The sequence below is a fragment of the Cladophialophora psammophila genome (assembly GCF_000585535.1).
Source record: "Cladophialophora psammophila CBS 110553 chromosome Unknown aczJe-supercont1.16, whole genome shotgun sequence".
Classification (NCBI taxonomy): Eukaryota; Fungi; Ascomycota; class Eurotiomycetes; order Chaetothyriales; family Herpotrichiellaceae; genus Cladophialophora; species Cladophialophora psammophila.
The window spans coordinates 80,133-102,232 of record NW_006912937.1 but is presented as its reverse complement, the minus strand read 5'-3'; the positions used below and the strand labels follow the sequence as shown (position 1 = coordinate 102,232).

The window sequence follows — 22,100 nt, the reverse complement described above, 5'->3', positions numbered from 1 at the left end:
GTTGATGTTGACTGTGAAAGGAGGGTGAAGTACTCTGCTTGTTGGTATGCTCTAGCCAGGTATAATTGTATTTCCATCTCGATTGTCGATGGTCGATGGGTGTTGGGAAAGGAAATCTAAGAAATACCTGTTTTCATTGGCTGCATCAAGCATGTGACATGAACGCCGCGAGGCTACGAGGCTGAATATGCCCTTGAATGTTATCGTCACCACCGTGTTATCCTCCGCTTTGTCCACGGTTGTCTGACATTCTTTTCTCACAAACTTACCAAACAATCTAATAGATACTTCTATGACTCCGCTCCCGCCTCTCTTCATCTAGAATCTGCTGCAGCTCGCCAGAAACTCGATCTTGCGTCCCAATTTCCAGATCCGCCTCTTCCACTTCTGCATCACTCTGATCGCCCAGTGCATCCGCCAGCTTCCTATTTGGATCGTCCAATTCCCCTCTTAATGCTCGTGCCAGTGACGAAGAGAATACCTTCTTGACTCTCTCAGGAGACTCTGGCAACGATCCCGAAGGTAGCGAGCTTCTTTTAGGACTCTCGTTTTCAAACTCATCATCAGATCCAAATGGTGAGCCTTGACCCGATCTCGTCCCACCGCCATCTCTGCCAAGGTACGACTTTATGCCACTCAAGTTCGAACTTTTCCTCCCTGTGTCCAAAGCCAGATTACTAAGGGATGTTCGAAGGTTGCTCGACGACCGCACCCTCGTGCGACTTTGGTCTCTGCTCGGACTGCCTCGTCTCTCGGTTGGAACTGCCTTTGGATTGCGTCTTGTTTCACTTCCCTCGTGTACCATTTCGGACTCGTCTCTGAACATATCTACCGTGCTTTTTCGCGTCGGCACAGGGATATAGCTGGCTCCGGTAGGATCATGGGCATTTTTGGAGATCGTCCAGCGTCTCACGGGTATGGGTTCAATAGTTACGGGTGTTGATGTAGACGAGATACTGCTTTTCCTTGCCGCTTTCTCCCTTCGAAGATCTGACCACCGCCGCAAACTGTTCTGAAGCACATACCTCCCATTCGCACCCAGCTTCATCACCAAAAACTCGCAATGATTGATGTTTCGCAGATCCTCGAAGAACTCGACGCTATAGTGATACCAGGCCATCAGAAAGACACGACTGCAGAGACCGTGTGTGACGAGAATAGCAACACTGGCCATCGTGTCTTCGGAAAATCGTCTCCAGAGCGAACCGTTGAAAGATGATACTCGGTCGTAGACGTCGGCCCCACTTTCTCCGTTGGGAATGCGGTAGAAAAAGTGACCATACTGAGCACGTTCTCGCCAGAGTCTCTCAACTTCTTCGGTGTCCGGCTGAAAGTTGCCAAAGTCTTGCTCCCTCAGCCTGGGCTCCTCATACACCTTGATGTGGGCTCGCTGAAAGGGTGAAGGGATAGGATCGTTGGAGCACAAGCCTTTCAGAATGCCTTCTGTTGTTTCTCGGGTCCTCCTGTACGGGGAAATAAAGAAGTGTAGCGTATCATCAGTCCGAAGAAGAGAGCGCAGCTTCTCTCCCGCTTCTAGAGCCTGTCGATGCCCTTCCTCCGTTAGTCCGACTTTGTGGTCTGGTGTCGTCTGGTGAATAGCCTTGTCTCGATTGCCCTCGGATTGAGCATGTCTTATGATGATGATCAATCTTGGCTTGCCCATTTTCGCTAGTCCTGCATTCGCAATGGAAATGATGGCCTCGCTGTAAGGAGCTGGGCGTGCCTTAGCCCCTGAATTCTGCCGCCGTGCTCTAGAAGATGTGTCCAATAAGTCTGATTGGGTCGCAAAATGGATATTTGGAGGTCGGTAAAAGGAATGAAGCACGACAGCCTTGCTCCGTCGGTGTTCGTGTCTGGCTCATCTGATGCCAAGTCTCTGAGCCAGAAGAGGACTAGCCCAGCCGTTCCTGGATCGCGTTCTGCAAGTCGCGATCTTTCCTGGCGATGCGGCTTTTGCGATCATCTCCTTCATCAACCAACGCTTCGCCAAACCCATTGACATGTTCTAGTCGGTGGCGTCATTGCCATATCGGAATCGCGACACCACTGAGCCCCCATCGCCCTTTCTCCCCCTTTCGGATGATTAATGATTTTGAGACAACGATAACAACATGAATCCGCAAATGCAGAATTATCGACAGTTTGCCCAGGCGCAAGGAAGATCCCCAGCGGCACGCAGGCCAGGTGAGTGCGACTCGGCACCAGGACATTTGCAAACCCAGATATTGGTGGAGGTCCCAATAATCCCTTCAAGGAAATGGACTATCGTGGCCAACAACACCTTTGAGACCCTCTGTCCAAATACCGTCGTTTGGTGGACACTGGACAGATGACTCTCTTATCTGCTTGCCTCATCCAACATCAAGAGATTCTTCACTCACAAATCCTAGGTCAGATTCCGCCTGTCCAACATGCTGCTCAGCAAGCGCAAGCTCAGATGATGCAGCAGCAAGCCCAACAGCGCAATGCTGCAATCGAACACCAGCTGGCTCAGCGACGAGTGCGAAAACCTACCGATCGAAATCTGCCAGATGGATTGGAAGAGGTAGTCATTGGGGACGGTGTCGAGCAGTATAAGAAGTTGCGCGAGGCAGAGAAACGACTAGACCATCTGATGGCACGGAAGAGATTGGAAATCCATGACAACTTGAGCAAAAATGTCAAGAGACAGAAGACGATGCGAATATGGATCTCCAATACAGTGTCTGGCCACCCATGGCAGATGAACCCAGACGAAGAAGGCTTCACGTTCGACTCGGGCAACGAGCCCACCTGTAGGGTCAAGATTCAAGGGAGGTTACTGGAATATGACGACGATGACATCTTACACAGTGACGACGAAGATCAAGAGATGGACGACCAACACAAATCGGTCAAACAAAAGCAACTCAAGACGCCCTCCAAAAAATTCACCCACTTCTTCAAGGGCATGACTGTCGAGTTTGACAGCCCCAAAGCCAACATCGGCGAGCCCAATCAGACAGTAACATGGAAGAAGGGCCAAAATAGCACTCAAGCTGGCGACTTTGACGCGATTGAATTTGAGCGCAAAGCCGATGAAAACATCAACATCACAATCTGCCTGACACGCGACGAACAACCCGAAAGATTCCGTCTATCTGATGCCCTAGCCGAAACTCTGGACATGGAAGAAGCTGATCGCGCCGAAGTCGTCATGGGCATTTGGGACTATGTACGCGCCATGGGCCTGCAAGAAGATGAAGAACGCCGCAGTATTCAGTGCGACGAGTCACTAAAGCGCATCTTTGATACAGACACATTCTTTTTCCCTCAAGCCGCCGAACGGTTGGTCCCGCATTTACACCCCTTGCCCCCGGTGCGATTAGCCTACACCATCCGCGTCGATGAAGATTATCATAAGAATCCCGAACCCACGATCTATGATGTGCAGGTTACGGTCGAAGACCCTCTCCGCCCATTAATCTTCAAACTCACCCAGAACCCGGAACATCAATCCATACTCCGCTCCATCGCTAAACTGGACGACGAACTGGCCATAGTGGTGCAGGCTTTGCATCATCACAAGGCACGCCACCAGTTCTTCACGAGCATGGCGAAAGATCCGCAGAAATTCATCGAGAGGTGGCTAAGCAGTCAGAAGAAGGATCTTAGTGTGTTGCTTGCGGAGCAGGAGCGAGGGGACGTGGCGGGCATGGAGTTCTCGAAGGGCGGAGATGACAGCGTATGGGGCGGCCAAGTTGTCAGAGAGGCCGTGAGGTATAGGCTTGCCAGAGCGGAGGCAACAGGGAGGTAAAGGGCTAAAAGGAACCAGGTGTCATGAGTTATGCAGTTGGCGGCGGCGATTTAGGTTTCAAGGCGTTAATCAGCGCAGCAGCCAATTCTGCTCAGTCTGAGTCCGAAGTCATTCGGAGTTATTACGAGCAAGTCTCTTTCTTCCAGGGCGTCCAAAAGAAAGAGTGAGAGGAAGAAAGGGAGAGCATAATCCAGAAAGGGGCAGTTGAGCGTGCTGATGTATGTACTGGGTACAACTACGCCCCAGACCGTTAGGTTAGCGTTCTACAGTGACAGCAATGACTTAGAGGCCCGCCTCTTCGCCTTCCTGTGTTCTTATTTTGCGGATTCGCTAATTCTCGCCGCTTGTGTTCTATTTTTCTGTCTATCTATCAGCTTATGTACCTGGCCCAGACTTGGAGTACGCCGGGTTCATACGTGGTGTAGATGTGGTGGTGGTGGCGGTGGGCAAACCAATTCAGAAAGACAGTGACGACGATGATGATGACGACGGTGGTGGTGACGGTGACGGTGACGGTGAATTCCCCTTTTGTCCTTTCCCAACTACATTTCCACCCATCATTAAAAGAGATGTGCCATTCTTCTCGAGATGGCCGGACTTCTCTAAACGCATTTAACTGGGGGTTTGCGAGATCAGGCAAGATGGCGCATATGTCCCGGTCAAGGTACGTCAGTTCTGAAGCCCGGGTCGAGATCCCCGACATCGCCTATTAGTGTGCCGCGGTTGCGGAGCATATCGAGGGCTTCTTGGCCTTGCTTTGTCCCCGGTCCCGGGATGGGTGGCTGTGTCTGGATTGGCATCGAGTTTGGAGGGGCTGGTGATGCAATTCTGTCAGTCGTTGCTGTTTTACCGTTTGAGTGTTTCTGTGAACGCCGGAAAGCTGCAACGCTTCTCCGAGGGAAAGAAGGTGACGCGAAAGCGGGTGAATTTCTTCCCCCGACTTGCCCGACAGAAATTACAAGGGGACTGCTTGGAACTCACCGAGAATACCTAGACCCATTCGCTCAATCAAATACTTATAATACTGCGCCTCCTGGATGCTCTCCAATACATCAGCTCTAGCGGTATGTCTGAGTTCTTTCCGCGGAGCTGCCATCAACACGGACTCACTCGCCCAGCGTCGTACCATCTCCTTCATCGCCGAGACATCAAATAGACGATAATGGAGATGCTCCAGAATGACGTTCCAGGGCGGGACCGCCAGAAAGGCCCGGTCGGCGTGGATACTGTTCCCCGCCAGAAGAGCCCGGCCGGGTTCGGGGACGTAATGTTTGATGTATGCGAGGAGCCGGTTGGCAGCGGTTTCAGCGCCGATCGATGAAGTAAGGCATTCCTGCGTAAGGCCGGACTCGCCATGCGTCTTGACACACCACTCTGACATCTTGGAGAGTTGTTCCGGCGTGTGGAATATCACCGCGTCGAAGCCTTCGGGGTCCAGCGGATGGAGGTCGGCCGTAGTGATTATACACGATATGGACATGATCGTATCCTTGGCGGGATTGAGACCTGTCATCTAGGAACCAGCATTAGTTCAAGAAAATGACGCAGAAAATCGAGGTGTGGTCGAATTTGGATGGCAATTTATGACTTTTCGTCTATTGTGAACTGTTCAGGATTCTGTACCGTTGCCAGCCGCCGAACGTTGTTGGGAAAGGATGGACACGGAGCCATTCTCCTGTGCCGATGATAATAGGATGCGGGAAAAGGCACGAAGTTTGCGTGGACCTACCTCGCAGTCAATCCAGACCAGCGGATCGGTAGATCTGGTGAGTGCCATGGCGCTGCTTCCTCGGTGAATCTTCTAGTTATGGTTTTATGTTTTGATCTGAGAGTCTTTCAAATACGCTCTGGCTCTGGGTCTCGGGCTGGCAACGACCAGTGTCTCAAAGAAATGCTCGGGCCCCATCCACCCAGTCCACAATGGACTGACGAGCAGGCTTGACGAGACTTCCGTGCAAAATCAAAATGAAGGGGACTTCTCGACAACATTGTTAAAAAGACATGAAGTGGTGTGGGATCGACCACGGGGTTTAAACAAACCTCTTCCAGCAGCGATTGGATCACGGTGGAAAAGTAATGACGATTATCTGGTCATCCGTCACCATTCGCCACCAGGGCGTCGACAACCTGAGGACAAGACTCGTGAGGAGAACGACGAGGGGAGGATCATCGAAAGTCCAAAGAATTGGAAAAGAGGGATGGCGATATGTACCGACAACACATACTAGTATGGCGAGCTGGCTGGTGCAACTGGCCCATTGAGGCCCAGACCCCACGAGGCTCCCGGCTGGTGAGGCCAAAAAGTCTTGCAGCATCAGTAGCGGAGTCGGAGTTGAAGGTGGAGTGGGATTCCGCTCCAATCAACAACTGCGACGACTCCTGCCGAAGCAGCGGGCAACTGTTATAGACCGTGTATGTAGGACCAGGTAGCACTTAGAGAAGCTTTCTTAAATTTGATAATGTGGTTTAATTTTCTACCCGGCTTGCTGGCTGGCAGCTCCAGGCATTTTTCGGGACGCGTCTGTGTGTATGAGGTTGGTCTTTGTCGAACATGAAAAAAAAAAACAACTCTTCGATGCCTGGGGTATTGGTACAATGACCATCGCGGGTTGAGCCAGCAATCATGCATCCATGCCCGTATCATTTCGTTCTCCCTAGCCTCTTGTACCCTCCCCCGTCCAAGGCACCACTTGAGACTCCTTGCAGCCCCTGTCCTTTCCTGAACCATGCGTGCAGCTCCTCAGAGGCATCTACCGCCACTCGTCCCCCCAGCACAAGCCATCATGTCAGGCGTGTGATTTGCACAATTACTCAAAATATTCGATGGCCAAACCTCGCTTGTGTGTATCTTCCGTCTCCATGTGATCATCCTGGCTCCAAATTCCGCGATGTCATGACAAATGAAAAGTAGAAGAGTTGAATTCCCAACCCAAATGCCGACAGAAGACGCCATGAACGGCGTCAATCCTGTCTTTCCCTTAACGTGGCATCGTCCCGACGGCCAGCATTTCCGAAGAGTACCTACCATGATGCAGGTAAAATTCTCCCAACGCCGTGGACATGATTCAGTTCCCGCACTCAGTTTGCCACAAAAGAGCCCGTGTGGTGTCCTTTCAGAGCTCTTCGTCGTCAGCAGCTGGTTCTTTGATCAGTGGGCCACCGAATTGCAGGCCAGAAGGATTGGCATGCGTTGCAGCCGATTGAGATGGTCCTGAAGCCCCCAGGATCTCGCCGATAGTGCTCGAAGACGTGGACAGGCCACCACCTAATCGCTTTTTGATGTCTTCATCGAAATCCGCGATGCTTGCTCGCTGTCTTTTCATCGGACTGCCGACCATGAAACTATCATCATCTTTTTGGACGTCCAGGCTGCTGCTCATACCGGACGTCCCCATGCTCGTACCCGCCGGCGACGTTGCAAGCTCAACGACACCAGCTTTGGGGGTCGAACTACCCGAAGGGCTACCCGATTTCGAGCTCTTGCGAGGTTCTGTCACACCGTTACTGTTGAGCGGTTCTGCCGAATGCTGTCGTTTGAGCTGATGATACCTTAGCCCATGCCGGAATTTCAACGGCGAAGGGTCTCTTACCTTCATTTTACGGATACCTTCTGCAACTTGGCCTGTTCGCTCTGCATCTTCAGGAGTAAGCATGCTTGGGTCCTTCTTTGAATCCGCATCATTGATATCTTCCATCCTGCCAATGATGCCGGCTGCGTCATCGTCACTCTCACTCTCCATCTCATCATCGCTTGTCCCTTTGCTTTTTCGGCTCCGTCGTCCTTCCGAGTCGCGGAAGTTAGAAAACCCGGCAGTTCCCTCTTTCTTGAGAGGTCCAAGCTTGGGAAGCTCTGCCGCTATGCTGCGTCTCTTCGTGTTGGTGGGTGTCTTGTCGGATTTGGCTCCGGCAAGAATGCCCATCTTTTGCAACTGACGTTCCCCTCGGTAAAGGAACGTGAAGACCGCATAAGGTTTGTCGGTGGGGTCAATACCAGTCACCGTTTGTGTCGAGATGGTTTTGGGATCCAAGGTCTTTGGTTTAGCAAAACTGGTGGTGTGGTCGACATCTGCCCGATTCTTGCCCTCTCCATTACCGGCGCCTTCTCCAACGTCTGAACCTTCCGAATCATCATGCGCATCGAATTGAGGTGAATATTCTCCTCGCTTGATCTCTCCCGAAGCTAGTACCCGGAACAAGGCGACCTTAATCTGGCCTGCTGCCTCTGGTATCGGGTCGTCATCATCTTCCGAAGAACCGGTGTCGCTTAAAGACTCTTCATCATCCGAAACGTCCTTCAATTCGCCTCCTTCGCCGTAGCGCATGGTGTTCTTTGTTCTATCTTTCGTCTGCACTCCATTGGACTCGTCTTCACTCCCAGTGGTCTCCTTCCGCTTTCTTCGTCTCTTCTCCAATTTCTGTCTGCGTCTCTCAATGGTTGCCGCTGCATCTTTACCGTCGAGGTCTAGACCATTCAGCCACCGCTCGAGGCCAACTTCACGAAACAAAAACTCTCGTTCTGCCAAACCGCCTCCTTCTTTCTCGGGGACGCTGACCCATCGAGAATTCACCCAGGTCTCTTCACCCTTCCTTAGCAGCGTGGCAACTTCCTCTTTGGCTCGGCCATCGAAGTAGATGTAGGCGGCGATAGTTTCGTTCGGCGAAGTTGTCAAGGGGACATACGGCCCAACAGAGCTTGTATACTTTCCTCGATCGCTTGTGTGACCAGGAAGTCCTCCCACAAGTTTAGGTTTTGGATTAGCATTATCTGGTGTAGCCTTCGGAGTGGAGTATGGCACTTCCTGGCCAGGAGTGAGGAGGGTGATAGAGATGGCGAAAGTCGACTGTTCGGGTTTGCCGGTCAGAGAGTCGGCGGGAATTTGCGCAGGCGGCACCGGGATGTAGGCACTGATTCTTGAGAGTCGAGAGGTTCTCTGTACCGAGTATTCTGGCAAAGGCCCATTGGGAGTGTGTATGCTCACAGCGAGGCCTTTGAAGCAGGGCATGGTGGCAATCAGAAATCGAAAGACCCTTAAGTGAATGTCGATTCTCCGCTCTCTGCGCACAGAGATGGCGGAGAATAAATCTCCGATATGATGCGTGAGATATAACTGTGCTTCGCTAAAGTTGAATCCAACTCTTCTGAAAGACAGACGCTACAGTCACCAGTATGTCGGCGCTTTCGCCACTTGAGGTCTATTGTGCATACAGCACGCTGGTGAATAGGAGGGCTTGCCTGCTCCGCAGACTCGGCGAGGAACGGTGAGCTATCGGGGGAATGGCGCACGCGATGGTGGGGGGAACGATGCTCAAATGAGTGGCAAGGCTGTTTCGAATTCAGAGGAAGGGGGCGTTTGAATGCAAGTAATGAAAATGTCTGGACTGACAGTGTGGATGAAGAGAGGTCACCAACTTAATTTACTCTTGGGCCGAGTTTGTAGAGGCTCCTGCCGCCGCTGTGACTTCTTTGACGAGGCAGGACCGCCAAGGACGCGCCAATCCCAATCCGGATAGCCTCAGCCTGGTGAATCTGCGGAGAGACGAGGCTGCATCCTATCGCCACCACTCTTCAAGCTCCTACCGGTAGTCACTATTTGCGTCGGCAGAGGACACAGGTGCCGGCCAGTAATCCGACACAGTTCAACCTCAGTACGAAGCACAGGCTGGCCCTGCTGTCACTCGGTAAACTTACCCTGACTTTGAGAGACGATGTCTCCCTGGGATGCCAAAGCCGCTCACACACGGCGATCTTACATCAGTATGACATAGAAGTTGCCGGTGCTACATTTGGTTTGTTACCGTGCACGGAGCACTTTTCGCTATAAAAAAAAAAGACTCGGTACCAACCGCAGAAACCAGTTCCCAAAGGTGTCTTGAAGTCCAAATGCCAATATGCATCAAGGCCTGTGATGTAGGGAAACAGGAACCGCGTCTTTTGGGCAGGTCTCTCTTGAGAATACGCAACCGGAATATTCGCACTTAGAAATAACAGATCCAAGACATTGATTCTAAAAGGCCCAAAAAAGGCCATCGTCATGCCCTTTCTGCTTTATCGGCCTTGGTGGATGAAACGTATCAAATGTCATGGCATGCTGCAGCTCCACCATCTGGTCTTAACAGCTCTGAACCACTCACTTCACGAGCATTAGCTTAGCAAGCCGACATTGACTGTTCACGGTGCAGGATATTAGGTATGATACGAAGCGTCCAAGACCAGAGTTGAGAGTGGTGTGAGCGATGTCGAGCTTGGGTGGGTTGAGTCCGCCAATCAGACGTCGTGACTGACTGATCGGAGAAATGAGAGCATGGATGGGCGAGTTGGGCGAGTTGGGCGAGTTGGGCCATGACGTATCGCCCTGCAAGGGTCAGAAGGGTTTGTTGGTGAAGGTCGCTTGCTATTGCCCCGCGATGCTTTTCTCCGTTGCTTCATTTTCCACGTTGGCAGTCGAGGGGGGATCTTCAGTGCACCCAAAATTTTCCCTCCAGCCAACTTGTTGCAGTTTTGAAACTTCCTTCACAATCACATTGCCTGTCGCTTCTTGTCGAGCCATTCACAGACTCATTTGGCCAGATCTTGTCCGTTCAATCTAGCGACCCGTCCAGCAGATCACCATAATGGTAAACGTGCAAGAAGTCCAATTCAAACCCTTCGCGGACCAGAAGTAAGCTTGAGATGAGAACCACCAGTGACCACTGTTTTCTAACTGCTTTCCCCCCAGGCCTGGTACATCAGGACTTCGCAAGAAGGTCGCCGTCTTCCAACAGCCTCACTACAGCGAGTCCTTCATCACCTCGATCCTCCTGTCCATTCCCGAAGGTGCAGCTGATGCGTTCCTCGTCATTGGTGGTGATGGACGATACTGGAATCCTGAAGTGGTCCAGCTGATTGCGAAGATTGGTGCTGCATACGGTGTAAAGAAGCTTCTCATCGGCCAGAATGGCATCCTGAGCACTCCAGCTGCCAGTCACGTCATTCGCATCAGAAAGGCCACGGGTGGTATTCTTCTCACTGCCAGTCACAACCCTGGTGGTACGTCAAGAGATCGTCGAGCATTTCCGGGACTACATCTAACCATGACTCAGGCCCCAAAGCAGACTTCGGCATGAAGTACAACCTCTCCAATGGTGCCCCTGCCCCGGAATCCGTCACAAACAAAATCTTTGAAAAGTCAAAGTCCCTTACCTCATACAAAATTGCAGACATTCCCGAAGTGGACCTGACTACAATCGGCACCAAGAAATATGGGGATCTGGAAGTCGAGATCATCGACTCGGTAGCGGACTATATGGCTATGTTGAAGGACATCTTCGACTTCGACCTCATCCGGTCCTTCTTCAAGTCTCAGCCCGACTTCAAAGTTCTCTTCGATGGTCTCTCCGGCGTCACTGGTCCCTATGGCGTCGCCATATTTCAAGAAGAGCTCGGCTTGGGGCCTGAGAGCACTCAGAACTGCCAGCCGAGCCCCGACTTCAACGGCGGTCACCCAGACCCGAACCTGACGTACGCCCATTCTTTGGTCGAAAGGGTTGACAAGGAGGGTATCCACTTTGGTGCCGCTTCGGATGGCGACGGTGACAGGAACATGATTTATGGCAAGAATGCCTTTGTCTCGCCTGGAGATTCCCTGGCTATCATTGCCCACTACGCTCAGAAGTACATTCCTTACTTCAAGAAGCAGGGTGTCTACGGCCTAGCAAGGTCTTTCCCCACCTCGGCAGCACTCGATCTTGTGGCCAAGAAGCAGAACTTGAGCCTCTATGTCGTGCCCACTGGATGGAAGTTCTTCTGCGCGCTCTTCGATACTAACAAGATGTCGATCTGCGGTGAGGAGTCGTTTGGCACTGGCTCGAATCACATCCGAGAAAAGGACGGCTTATGGGCCATCACCGCTTGGCTCAACATCATTGCGGGTGTGGGGAATGAAACCGGCAAGTTCCCGTCTATTGCTGAGATTCAAAAGGAATTCTGGCACGAGTATGGCCGCGTATATTTCACACGATACGACTACGAGAATGTGAGCAGCGAAGGGGCGAATAACATGGTCAAGTATCTCAAAGAAAAGATTGCAAAGTCCGACACTGTCGGTTCAGAGCTTCAAGGCCGCAAGATTGTAGAAGCGGACGATTTCTCATACACCGATCTCGACGGCTCGGTGTCAAAGAATCAAGGGATCTATTTTAAATTCGACGACGGCACAAGAGTTGTTGTTCGATTATCGGGTACGGGCAGCAGCGGTGCCACCATCCGTCTCTATGTCGAGAAACTCGAGGAGGACAAGAGCAAGCTTGGCGAAGACACGCAGGCCTATCTCAAGGGATCGGTCGGCCTTGCCATGGAACTCTTGCAGCTCCAGAAATTCATTGGCAGAACCGAGCCAGATGTCAAGACTTAGATTATCAGCATCGACACGGATCAATGATTTCACAGAAAATTTTGTGTGCGATAGAGGACTTGACTATTCTTCCATCACAGTTGCCGTCGCAATAATGATGATAGCTCTTGACATTGAAATATGAATGGATCAATACACATTGACTACAGCTCTCCAGAGACTGAGAGTCTGACATGTTCTTATACTTCGCTCGACACCCAGCCTTCGTAATGTAATTCGTCTTTCTTGAGATGCAATGGGCGGTTGCCCCTTATGATATCGGAGAGCCTGCTCTGCCTGCTGTCGACATGCTCCCCCAAGCATTGGATGAACTTTATCATGCAAGAGGAGGGCGGGTCTACTAGCTAGTGTCAGGAAGAGGGAGGGGACTGGACGCTTCGCCTGGATGTTTCGCCATTGGCAAGCCTCATTCATTCACACGATACCCTGGTTTCTCCAGCGCTGCTCTGCTCTTTTCTCTGAACCTTGCTCATTGTGATCATATGTGGAGGCTGGGAGTTCGTTCAAAAACGCAGCACCAAGACAGCGCCACGCTATCTCATCTCGCAGACGGTGGTACGACATTGTGGGTCCATCTCATTTCACCAAATATTGTCCGACTAGAATCACATGGATTTGACAGTAGGGAAGGCAGCACAGAGCGGTCGAATCGAGTCGTAAGAGAGCTGGGCTACTAGGTAGCGGGTGATGATCTGGGTAGTGTCAGGGCTATCGAGGCTATGCTATGTGGTCAGCTTTCTGTGTTCCATGAGGGACGAGGAAGACTGTCTCACTCTCCTTCAAAGGGCTCGTGGCGTGGCGACCAGCATGTAGCTTTGTCAACACAAGGACTGGCTCACCGTCACCATCTTGACCACACTCTCAGATTAACCGTAGAAGCCACAGAAAATGCCTTTATCTGCGGCTGTCAGCACAACGGCTCTCCCACGCTGCACAACATACCATCCATCTTCCCGAATAAAAGAGATTGAAACTTCTTGCCGAGCTATTGTGATACAGGGAGTCCATCTGATGTTGAACAAACGGTCTTCCTTGGCGCCTTTTGCTCGGTGATGAATACATGCTCATCGCTGGCACACGTAAAGGTGACAGGTCCCTCCTTCATTTAAAAAGATGAAACTCGATCCATTGCCACCGACGCCTCAATCCTCAGAGAGACTCCGGTGTGGACTGACAAAAGTGCGGACCGCATAATGGGTCGAATGGAAAGCTTGACAAGAACGGCAAATGCCTCTCAAAGATACTTCTTGCAGGAACTCGATTCCTCCTATATGAGCGTGGTTCTCGTAACCTGCTTCCTCATTTCAGGCCTCATCGACAGCGTGGCGTTCAACACGTGGAACTGTTTTGTCAATATGCAGACTGGTACGCCTCTGAACCTCCTCACCTCAAGTATGATCTCGGTCAGCACCCTTTTTGACGTCTCTCTTTACCTAGGCAACACCGTCTTTGCCGCCCTTGGTCTGGGTGGTCAGCCGAAAGCGAGTCACAAGCAGCAATATTACAAGTCGCTGACATCCATCGGTGCCTTCTGTCTGGGTGCGTTGTTCTTCAGTACTCTGCATCGCTATCCCACCGGGCGAGTTTGCCAGCCACCACTCTCGTCTCGCCGACGACTCAACCTCATCGTATCCTTCTTTGTTCAGACAGTCTTCATTGTCATTGCCGCGAGCTTGGTGTCCACGAACGAGGTGTCAAACCAACCATTCGTCGCCGGCACTTTTTCTTCGGGCAACGACGAGATACCTGCGTCCATGATCAATTTCCTCGACCTGTGCCCGATAGCCCTAATCTCCTTTCAGGCCGCAGGGCAAGTCACGCTCTCGAGACTGCTTTCCGTCGTCGAACTGCCGACAATTGTCCTGAGTGCCTTGTACCACGACGTCTGTGCCGACCTGTACAACATGCGAGATTCGTGGAGGAAGAGCGCCAGTCTCTGGGAGTTCTTTGTCGTGAGCGAGAGGAAACAACAGAGACGGGCTGCCTGCATTGTGGCGCTTTTCCTCGGAGGCATCATCGGCGGGGAAATGTACAAGTCCTCGGCCGGAATGGGGGGAGCACTGTGGCTTGCTGCAGGTTTGAAATTCGGTATCCTCGTCGGATGGTTCTTCTGGAAGGGGCAAAAAGGAGACGATGACTGCAGCGACCAACTACAGGGATGAACGTCGGACCACGACAATAGAACCAGGGAGGCAGGACCGTCTACTTGACAATGCCTCGAGGTATACCGAGCACGGAGTACATGCCCCCAACAAGTCACTCTGAGATTGAGCAAAGACTGCGGCAAGGATTTGCAAGGCCGATAAACAAGGACAGGACGCGGTCGAAACTTCAACATCCCCTTTTCTTGTCCCTCATGGGTGTATTTGCCGCAGTGGAAGGGTGCTCGGCAATAACGACGACGCGGTGTGGAGAGGATGATGCCAAAGGGACGACAATGATGAATTTGGCCCCTTAAGCGCGCCAGTGGCGAGACCCAGTGGCCACTCACACGTGGTTGAAGATGGAGACGTTCGCGATTGTCTTGTTTCATTTGGCGTCTCACCATCCCGAACTTTCCTCTTCCCATCAACCTCGATGAAGAACAGGTCAAGCTTTCGCTAAGCACTTCCACAATCGCTTGAGTACTTTAATTTCCACGCCCCTTGCCTGCTCCCTGGCGAACACGCCACATCACCGAGCTACTTACCCAGTGGCATTGGTGGCATCTTCTCCAACTCGCGAGGCGGTAAGGCTGGCACCATGATCCAAAAATCAGCATCTGCTCTTGCAATCCTAGCCTAAACAGTAACCTTCTCAAGATGTGTACCAATGGCATCCATGCAGCCAGTGGGCCCTGCTCGACTTCGACTGATCCTCTCATCTCCAATGCAGTCGTCCCCATACTCTCCTGTCTTATGGAGAAGGGATTCGCCGTTTCGCAGCATCGTGAACCTCAGCGAGGTGGTTCCATCCATCGGTCAAGAAACTTCTCTTCGTGGCCTGATGCTCTTTATAATGCTTTGTGAAGTACTTCTTATTTCTCCTTTCTCCAGCAAAGCCCTTCCTTGTGCATCCGTTCTTTTCCTTCTGTTTTCTCCCTGTACCGAGTACTTTCTTTTACCCCAGGCTGGGCCTGTCATTCGTTTTCGTTTCCCAGCCGGCCGCTACGCCGCACAGCACATTCTTTGAACCAACTTCAAAGCATGGCTAGCTTCTCTTCAGTCGCCCTAGTGGCCTTTTCATTCCTTGCTACAGTCACTCATGCAGCTCCTCGAGGTACTGCTGTCTTCTTCAGTAACACGACCACTCCTGCCGTTGCAGCATCGACCACGACCTCGCCACATGCGGTTACCAGCACAAAGGCGCCGGCAAATACCATAGCCTTGGATCCCAATGTGGTAGATTGTCAACTGCAACTTCCAGCAAATGCGCTTACAGCTGCGGGGCTTTCGACACCATGGCAGCTACTGGCCCCATGTTCTCAGGCTGTTGGTGCCCAACAAGCATTCGCTGAAGCCGCTGTTATAGACCCCTCGGGACAACTTTCAGTCTACCATCCGTTGATCATTGATCAAGGCAAAACGCCTCAAGCGGCACCAGTTGTTCCCAACATCGCCGCCGGATCGCAGGTGATCCTGTTTTTCGGTTTCAACGGAAACACACTGACACTCGTCGACGCAAATGGACAAGACAGCAATGCATCTCCCGTCCTGCAGAACCTGAAATGTGTTAATGGGCTTCCTGGCGCCAAAGGAGACGTCTTCGGCCAAGTCAGCTGGTGCAACACGGTGGCTTTCTGGGATGCTGCCAATGCTGCTGTGGCGGCCGGAAAGCTGGTAGTTCCTCCTTTAGGTACTGACAACAACGGCAACCAGTGTCTGTCCAGTCGTTCATTTGAAATCATTGACCAGGATCAGTCCGACAATTTGCCCACCAAGTACCTTCTCCTGGCTGATGGCAGTACCGTCCAGTTCACCGCTGCAAATGTAGCCAAATTCCCCACAGCCACAGAAATTGATAATGCTTCGGACGAAGCTCTGATTGCTGACTTTGTGGATCCTGTGATCGGCTGCACTCCTTTCAAGATTCCCAGCCTCGACGACCCTGGTACAACGGTCTCCTCCATGGCTTCTCAAGAACTACAAGCTCTACTTCAGCAACAGGAACCAATTGCTCTTGCTCCTCTCAATGACCCCGACTGCCTCCTCACTTCGAACGGCCAGATGAGCACTGCGAAGACCAACGCTTATCGGCTAGGCGTTAACATGCCACTTTTGGGGAATGGCGCCAAAACGGATAAAGGCTCACCAACAGACTATTGCAACAATTTAGTTGCCATCCAGCCTCCTTTCCTAGCTGGATTCCAGACTGCGCTCACAAACGCCCAAACTCCGGATCCAGCAGTTGGCACAAATCTTTTCACCTTCCTGGCCAACCGATTCCTTCAGTCTCTCACCAACCTTAACTGCCCTAACAAAAACATTCCCATCACTTGCACGCTCGACGCAAATGGTGTTGCGACGGCCTGCAGCATCACTGCAACTAGTAGCACCGGGAATGGCACAACGATCAGCAAAGCAGCGGGCAACGGCAGTATAGGTCCTACGGCAACTGATCTCGCACCAACCTCTGCTTTCACCATGACGGCTGTTCCCACTCGCCATGTCCACAGCCACGGTTTTGGCGGGAAGACCATACCACCCAGTCCTCACACCTTCACCGGCACGGCAACCACAGCGACTACGCCGACGACGTCAGTGACTGCTAGTACCGGAACCGGATCAGCATCTGAGAGCCAAAGTTTCTCTGGAAACGGAGGAAAAAATGTGACCACACCGACCGCCCCTGTTCAAGTTGGCGTCGGTGGCGACACGAGTTCCTCGACGTCCAGCGCAGCACTAAGCTTAGGTACAGGGCCAAGCGCGACTGTTCCACCTCCGCTAACTCAGTTTACGGCGGTGCCTACATCGGTGGTGGCTGCGGCGGTGTGCTCGAGTACGGCGACGGCAAGTCTTCAGCATTGTTGGTCTTTGGCGGGTTGGCAGTTGTGCAAGCTTGCCTGAGAACGACCCGATGTATGTTTGTAGCTCTAGCTAGCTCCTCGGCCCAACTGAGAACCGGGCAGCAGAGACAAGGTGCTGAGCATTTTGTATCATCATATCAGTCATGTTAACGGCTTTTGGGCTTCCTTGAAAGCATGCTCTTCAGCAGCCCCATGTATTTGTATTTGAGTGGCGGAAAGAAGAATCCTCCAGAGACGAATAAGGCCTCGAATAAATGCATGATGGGCATGGCATCTTGGCATTTTGCTCAGACCAAGGTCGAATCCCAAAATACAACGCTAGTTCTATCTAGTTCGGTCTTCACTTGGCACGGACAGCCATGCGGAGAGACAGACTGAGAGACGAAAAGAAGGAAGGAAGGAAAGAAAATAATATATCTGAACGCCCACTTTTATAGACGAACTATCGAACTTTTATTTTTGGCCCCTTCGAAGATTCCACGAAAGACGAACTGATACAACCTTTTTACTTCTTGTTCAGAGAGGAAGGGGACTCTTGAACAGGCGGCCACCTTTCCACACGTGCGTGATATTGTCCGGGTCCTTGAACAAGTCCATGTTCTCCAAGGGGTCGGCGATTAATGCGACCAGATCGGCGTCGTACCCGGCTTCAATCCTGCCGCTCTTGGGCGCCATGCCGAGGCCGCCGAGCACTTCGGGCCCCATGGCCGTGGCTGCTTCGATGGCCTGCAGGGGCGCCATGCCGCCGTCGCGCACGGCGTAGGCGAGTTCGCCGCCGCTCCGGCCGTGCGCGAGCGGATGCGTCGCCGGGGTGCTGATGCCCAAGTCGGTGCCCAGGGCGATCTTGACGCCCGATTTCACGGCTAGGCGGTACGCGTCGCGGTGGTGTCGTGCCGTCTCCAGCATCTTCCGGTACGACTCCGGCGACATGAGTTCCGGGTGGTCGACGCCGACTTTCACGATCGTCCGCGTCGGCACGTACACGGTCCCTTGCTTCTTCATGAGCTCGACGCATTCCTTGTCCATGTACGTGCCGTGTTCGATGGTGTGCACGCCCGCGTGCAGTGCGGCCATGATCCCATCTTTGCCGTGGCAGTGCGCGCCGACGACCCTCCCGGCGCGCTGGGCCTCTTCCACAATGACTTTCAACTCGTCGAGCGAGAATTGTTGCCGCAGAGGGTCGTCTGCGATGCTCAGCACGCCACCGCTCGCGAATACCTTGATGCATTTGGCGCCTCGTCGGATCAGGAGCCGAACAGCGCGCCGACACTCGTCGACCCCGTCGGCGATAATCATCGGTCCCATACCCGGGGACATCGCGTTTGATTGGGTGTCCCTCACCCCGAAGAGGGAGTCGACGAACCCCGAGGGCAGGTCGAAGACATCCCCATGGCCTGCGGTTTGGGATATCGCCGCGCCCGAAGAGTATATGTTTGGCCCGACGAGCGTACCTTCTTCGATCGCCTTGGAGACTTCGAGCCCGTAGCCTGCCAGTTCGCGGACCGAGGTGAATCCGCTCATCAGGATGTCATGCACGTTCCGTGCGATCCTGGCACCCGCTAGCGCCGTCGACTGAGTGGCGATCTCGGCGAAGTTGAATGTCTTGCTGCCCAGGAGGTGGATGTGACAGTCCCACAGCCCGGGCATCAAGACGGGGACAGTCGTGGTCGGGAGGTTTTTGAACGGTGGTGGCACGGACGCTGTGGGCTGGATCGAAGTTATGGTCCCGCCTTGGAGAATGATAGACATGTTGTGCTGAGGCTTGCCGCGGCCTGGTAGGAGGAGGGAGGCGTTGATTAAGTGCGTTGTTCCGGCCATCAGGTCGAGCAGACTACCTGGAGGAGACGGCGGTATGGAAGCGGGACTGGAGGGAGAATGAGACGAGGGTTCTGGCCATTCTCCGTCTGTCACCCGCGGAGCACAATCGATTGCATGGTTGCTGTTTGTGGAGAAATTGGCATTGCTGATAGTCTGAGTGGTCGAAGAACCAGGAGGTATCGCGTTGCGACGGGTCATGATTCAGGAACTTGGACAAGGAACGGCCGACATTCAAAGGAAGTAATAAATATATGTATATGTGTGGGGTGCCGATCCGTCACACGTGTGTTTTCTTTCGAATAGATACCCTTCACCCTCCTCCTTCGAAGCGGTATCTTGATCTCACCGACGCCACGCAAGCACCACGGCGACGAACCGGACGTACTGAAATGTCGCCAAGACAATAATGGCAGACGTGCAACCGTAGAGAATACGATGGCAGAAGTTCATGGGATGCTATAGGGATCAGTTTCCTTTTTGCTAGTCGCTAGGCGTTGAGTTCGGGGATTGGACAAGGTTCAAGGTAACGAAGCTTAGTAGGAGCGACGTGCTGGACGTTTTCCAAACGGACGAGATAAAGCTCCTATCGGCGCCAAATTGGGAATAGCTTCGGAGCCGAATAAGAGATGAAGTACTGTACTCCAGTCAATCGCTGTGTTGTTTTTCCGCTCCGGCATTTCCGAGGCCGCTTGGTCGCTTCGACTTCGAGGTTTCCCTTGAGATGCCTCGAGATGCCTTGAGATGCCTTGAGATGCCTTGAGATGCTTACTTGATGCCTGCTCTACTTGATAACTCTCATAAGGAGATTTCGGGCTTTAGCAAATGGTCGGGAACATCAATGCCCGCTTTGGAATGATACTGCTTTCACCTCGACTGCGTTACCATGCTGTCGACATGATCCAGCACTTTGCGTTGATGGCAAACTTCCTCTGCTTGTTCAACAGCTTCACAGCGCTTCACAGCGCTTCACAGGTGTAGATCCGCCAAATATCTCCGGAGAGTGTTGAGGATCGTTCTCGTGCTAAGTACACGACATGTCCATCTTGATGACTGAAGATTTAGTGCTGAGTCCTGTAGTAAATACGAAAATTGGTTAGGTCGGACTGCCACACGAGTCGAGGGTAAGATCTGCCACGATCGCTAACCAAATATAGCTGCCCTTAATTCAAACGGTCAACTGGAATTTACAGCGTTGCAAATTGGAACAACCGGATCACCTAGGCCGCTGGAGACCTTCGGCATGTCAATATCGCCGTGTCCGCTAGCTGTTGCGAGATGGAGGTTGCATGATGCTTTTGACCAGATCAAAATTGCCGCTCCGGTTCTGTTGTGCGATGGGAATACAAGGGTCCCGTTACCGGTTGAGAAACCGACGTCTATATAACGACCAAGACATGGCTTGATACGGAGAGCGACGCAACTGTCAAAAATCAGCTTGGTGAAGATTCAACCATGCGTTGCGTGCTTGGTCTGTTGGCCCATGGTTTGCTGTTCAGATTTTCAACAGCCCTTCCAGCTACATCATCTACGGTTACCGCTCACAGTGACCTCGCCGCATCGATTTCATTACCTCCTACTAAAGATCCGTTCTACAGTGCTCCCCCTGGTTATGAGTTCACTGCACCGGGGACAATCTTGCGTGTTCGGGAAGCAACTACCAATCTGACGTCGATCTACAATGCCAGCTCATCAGTCTACAATATCCTCTACCGCACCACCAACGCACGATATCAGCCAGCATGGGCGGTGACAACTTTGTTTGTGCCTTTGACGTTCCCAAATGGCCCTGGCGGCGATACGCTCCTGTCGTACCAGATTCCCTACAACACCGCGGACGTCGACCACAGCCCTAGCTATGTGCTTGGTTCCGAGCTAGCTTCAGGTCTAATTCTTTCGGACATCAACTCCGCCCTCAGCCATGGCTGGTTCGTCAACGTACCTGACTTTGAAGGCCCCTCGGCATCATTTGGATCTGGAGTCTCAGAGGGCCATGCCACGCTTGACTCGGTTCGAGCTGTGTTGTCTGCAGGATTTGGTCTGTCCCCAAATACACGATGTGCTATGTGGGGTTATTCAGGAGGATCAATCGCGAGCCAATGGGCAGCAGAATTACAGGTACAATATGCACCGGAACTCAACTTTAGCGGCGTCGCTCTGGGTGGTCTGGTCCCGAATGGAACAAGCATACTACACACCATTGACGGGACGCCTGCAGCAGGATTGCTCCCATCGTTTCTCGTGGGTGTCATCAAACAATATCCCACCGCATACCAGTACATGGTCAGTAACCTGAAAACTTCTGGGCCGTACAACGCGACGGGGTTTTTGGCAGTTCAAAACATGTCCTATCTGGAGGCTGCGGTGGCGTTTATGAATCAGAGCGTCCTCAATAATTACTTCATCGACGGCACTTCTTTGTTTCAGCAGCCCATCATTCAGAGGATCTTCAACATCGACGGGCTGATGGGCTACCACGGGATCCCACAGATGCCAATGTTTATCTACAAGGCGACGCACGACGAATACAGTCACGTGGGTGATACTGACTCGCTCGTGGCAAGATACTGCGAGGCCGGTGCGAACATCTTGTACCAGAGGAACACGGCTGGTAATCACTTGGACGAGGAAACAAATGGAGATGCAAGGGCATTCGACTGGTTGATTGCAGCGTTGAATCGATCGCTCGTGATGCACCGAGGATGCACGGTTCAGAACGTGACGGTTAGCATCAGCTCGCACGGACCATTTGCGCTTCCGCCCTGAATGCAGGTGTCTTATCATGCGCAAATACTATGTAGAATCTAAATCTACACTGAAACCATATTATCCTCGCAACAGTTTTTGGGTGCGAAGTATTCCACCACCTCCATGCGCATTACTAGCCCGTCCGAGATAGAACAATAACAAATTTTGAGGAGTTGAAACGAAGATCAGGATACGGTAGGCAAGTGGTGGGCGTCATGAGACGTTTCAATGGACGACGGAATTATCGAGATCGGGGCTGGTACGATTTGAGTTGTCGAGGCCTCACGTATACCTCCTGTGAATGAGCTTCGAGCGGAATCTGCTCCTCGTCGAAGTCGTCGACTGCCTGCGAAACATGAAAATGGTT

General features: G+C 52.3%; 9 protein-coding genes across 9 annotated transcripts; 5 read left to right on the top strand and 4 right to left on the bottom strand.

Annotated features, from left to right (window-relative positions):
* Positions 1-277: 277 nt before the first annotated feature.
* On the bottom strand, positions 278-1,663 carry A1O5_09313 (uncharacterized protein; the record flags this gene model as incomplete). Its single annotated transcript, XM_007749892.1, has 1 exon — positions 278-1,663. One exon carries the CDS (start codon positions 1,661-1,663, stop codon positions 278-280), a length of 1,386 nt encoding a protein of 461 aa, XP_007748082.1.
* Positions 1,664-2,329: 666 nt separating this feature from the next.
* On the top strand, positions 2,330-3,775 carry A1O5_09312 (uncharacterized protein; the record flags this gene model as incomplete). Its single annotated transcript, XM_007749891.1, has 1 exon — positions 2,330-3,775. The coding sequence occupies one exon, from the start codon at positions 2,330-2,332 to the stop codon at positions 3,773-3,775; it is 1,446 nt and encodes a 481-aa protein (XP_007748081.1).
* A 955-nt stretch (positions 3,776-4,730) lies between these two features.
* Positions 4,731-5,288, bottom strand: A1O5_09311 (uncharacterized protein; the record flags this gene model as incomplete). Its single annotated transcript, XM_007749890.1, has 1 exon — positions 4,731-5,288. The coding sequence occupies one exon, from the start codon at positions 5,286-5,288 to the stop codon at positions 4,731-4,733; it is 558 nt and encodes a 185-aa protein (XP_007748080.1).
* A 1,600-nt stretch (positions 5,289-6,888) lies between these two features.
* Positions 6,889-8,778, bottom strand: A1O5_09310 (uncharacterized protein; the record flags this gene model as incomplete). Its single annotated transcript, XM_007749889.1, has 2 exons — positions 6,889-7,314; positions 7,366-8,778. The coding sequence occupies 2 exons, from the start codon at positions 8,776-8,778 to the stop codon at positions 6,889-6,891; spliced, it is 1,839 nt and encodes a 612-aa protein (XP_007748079.1).
* A 1,609-nt stretch (positions 8,779-10,387) lies between these two features.
* A1O5_09309 (phosphoglucomutase) lies at positions 10,388-12,165 on the top strand (the record flags this gene model as incomplete). Its single annotated transcript, XM_007749888.1, has 3 exons — positions 10,388-10,434; positions 10,492-10,802; positions 10,856-12,165. The coding sequence occupies 3 exons, from the start codon at positions 10,388-10,390 to the stop codon at positions 12,163-12,165; spliced, it is 1,668 nt and encodes a 555-aa protein (XP_007748078.1).
* A 1,202-nt stretch (positions 12,166-13,367) lies between these two features.
* Positions 13,368-14,327, top strand: A1O5_09308 (uncharacterized protein; the record flags this gene model as incomplete). Its single annotated transcript, XM_007749887.1, has 2 exons — positions 13,368-13,557; positions 13,603-14,327. The coding sequence occupies 2 exons, from the start codon at positions 13,368-13,370 to the stop codon at positions 14,325-14,327; spliced, it is 915 nt and encodes a 304-aa protein (XP_007748077.1).
* Positions 14,328-15,350: 1,023 nt separating this feature from the next.
* Positions 15,351-17,210, top strand: A1O5_09307 (uncharacterized protein; the record flags this gene model as incomplete). The annotated part of the gene is made up of 1 exon (XM_007749886.1): positions 15,351-17,210. The coding sequence occupies one exon, from the start codon at positions 15,351-15,353 to the stop codon at positions 17,208-17,210; it is 1,860 nt and encodes a 619-aa protein (XP_007748076.1).
* Positions 17,211-17,686: 476 nt separating this feature from the next.
* On the bottom strand, positions 17,687-19,186 carry A1O5_09306 (uncharacterized protein; the record flags this gene model as incomplete). Its single annotated transcript, XM_007749885.1, has 1 exon — positions 17,687-19,186. The coding sequence occupies one exon, from the start codon at positions 19,184-19,186 to the stop codon at positions 17,687-17,689; it is 1,500 nt and encodes a 499-aa protein (XP_007748075.1).
* A 1,254-nt stretch (positions 19,187-20,440) lies between these two features.
* Positions 20,441-21,751, top strand: A1O5_09305 (uncharacterized protein; the record flags this gene model as incomplete). Its single annotated transcript, XM_007749884.1, has 1 exon — positions 20,441-21,751. One exon carries the CDS (start codon positions 20,441-20,443, stop codon positions 21,749-21,751), a length of 1,311 nt encoding a protein of 436 aa, XP_007748074.1.
* Positions 21,752-22,100: the final 349 nt, after the last annotated feature.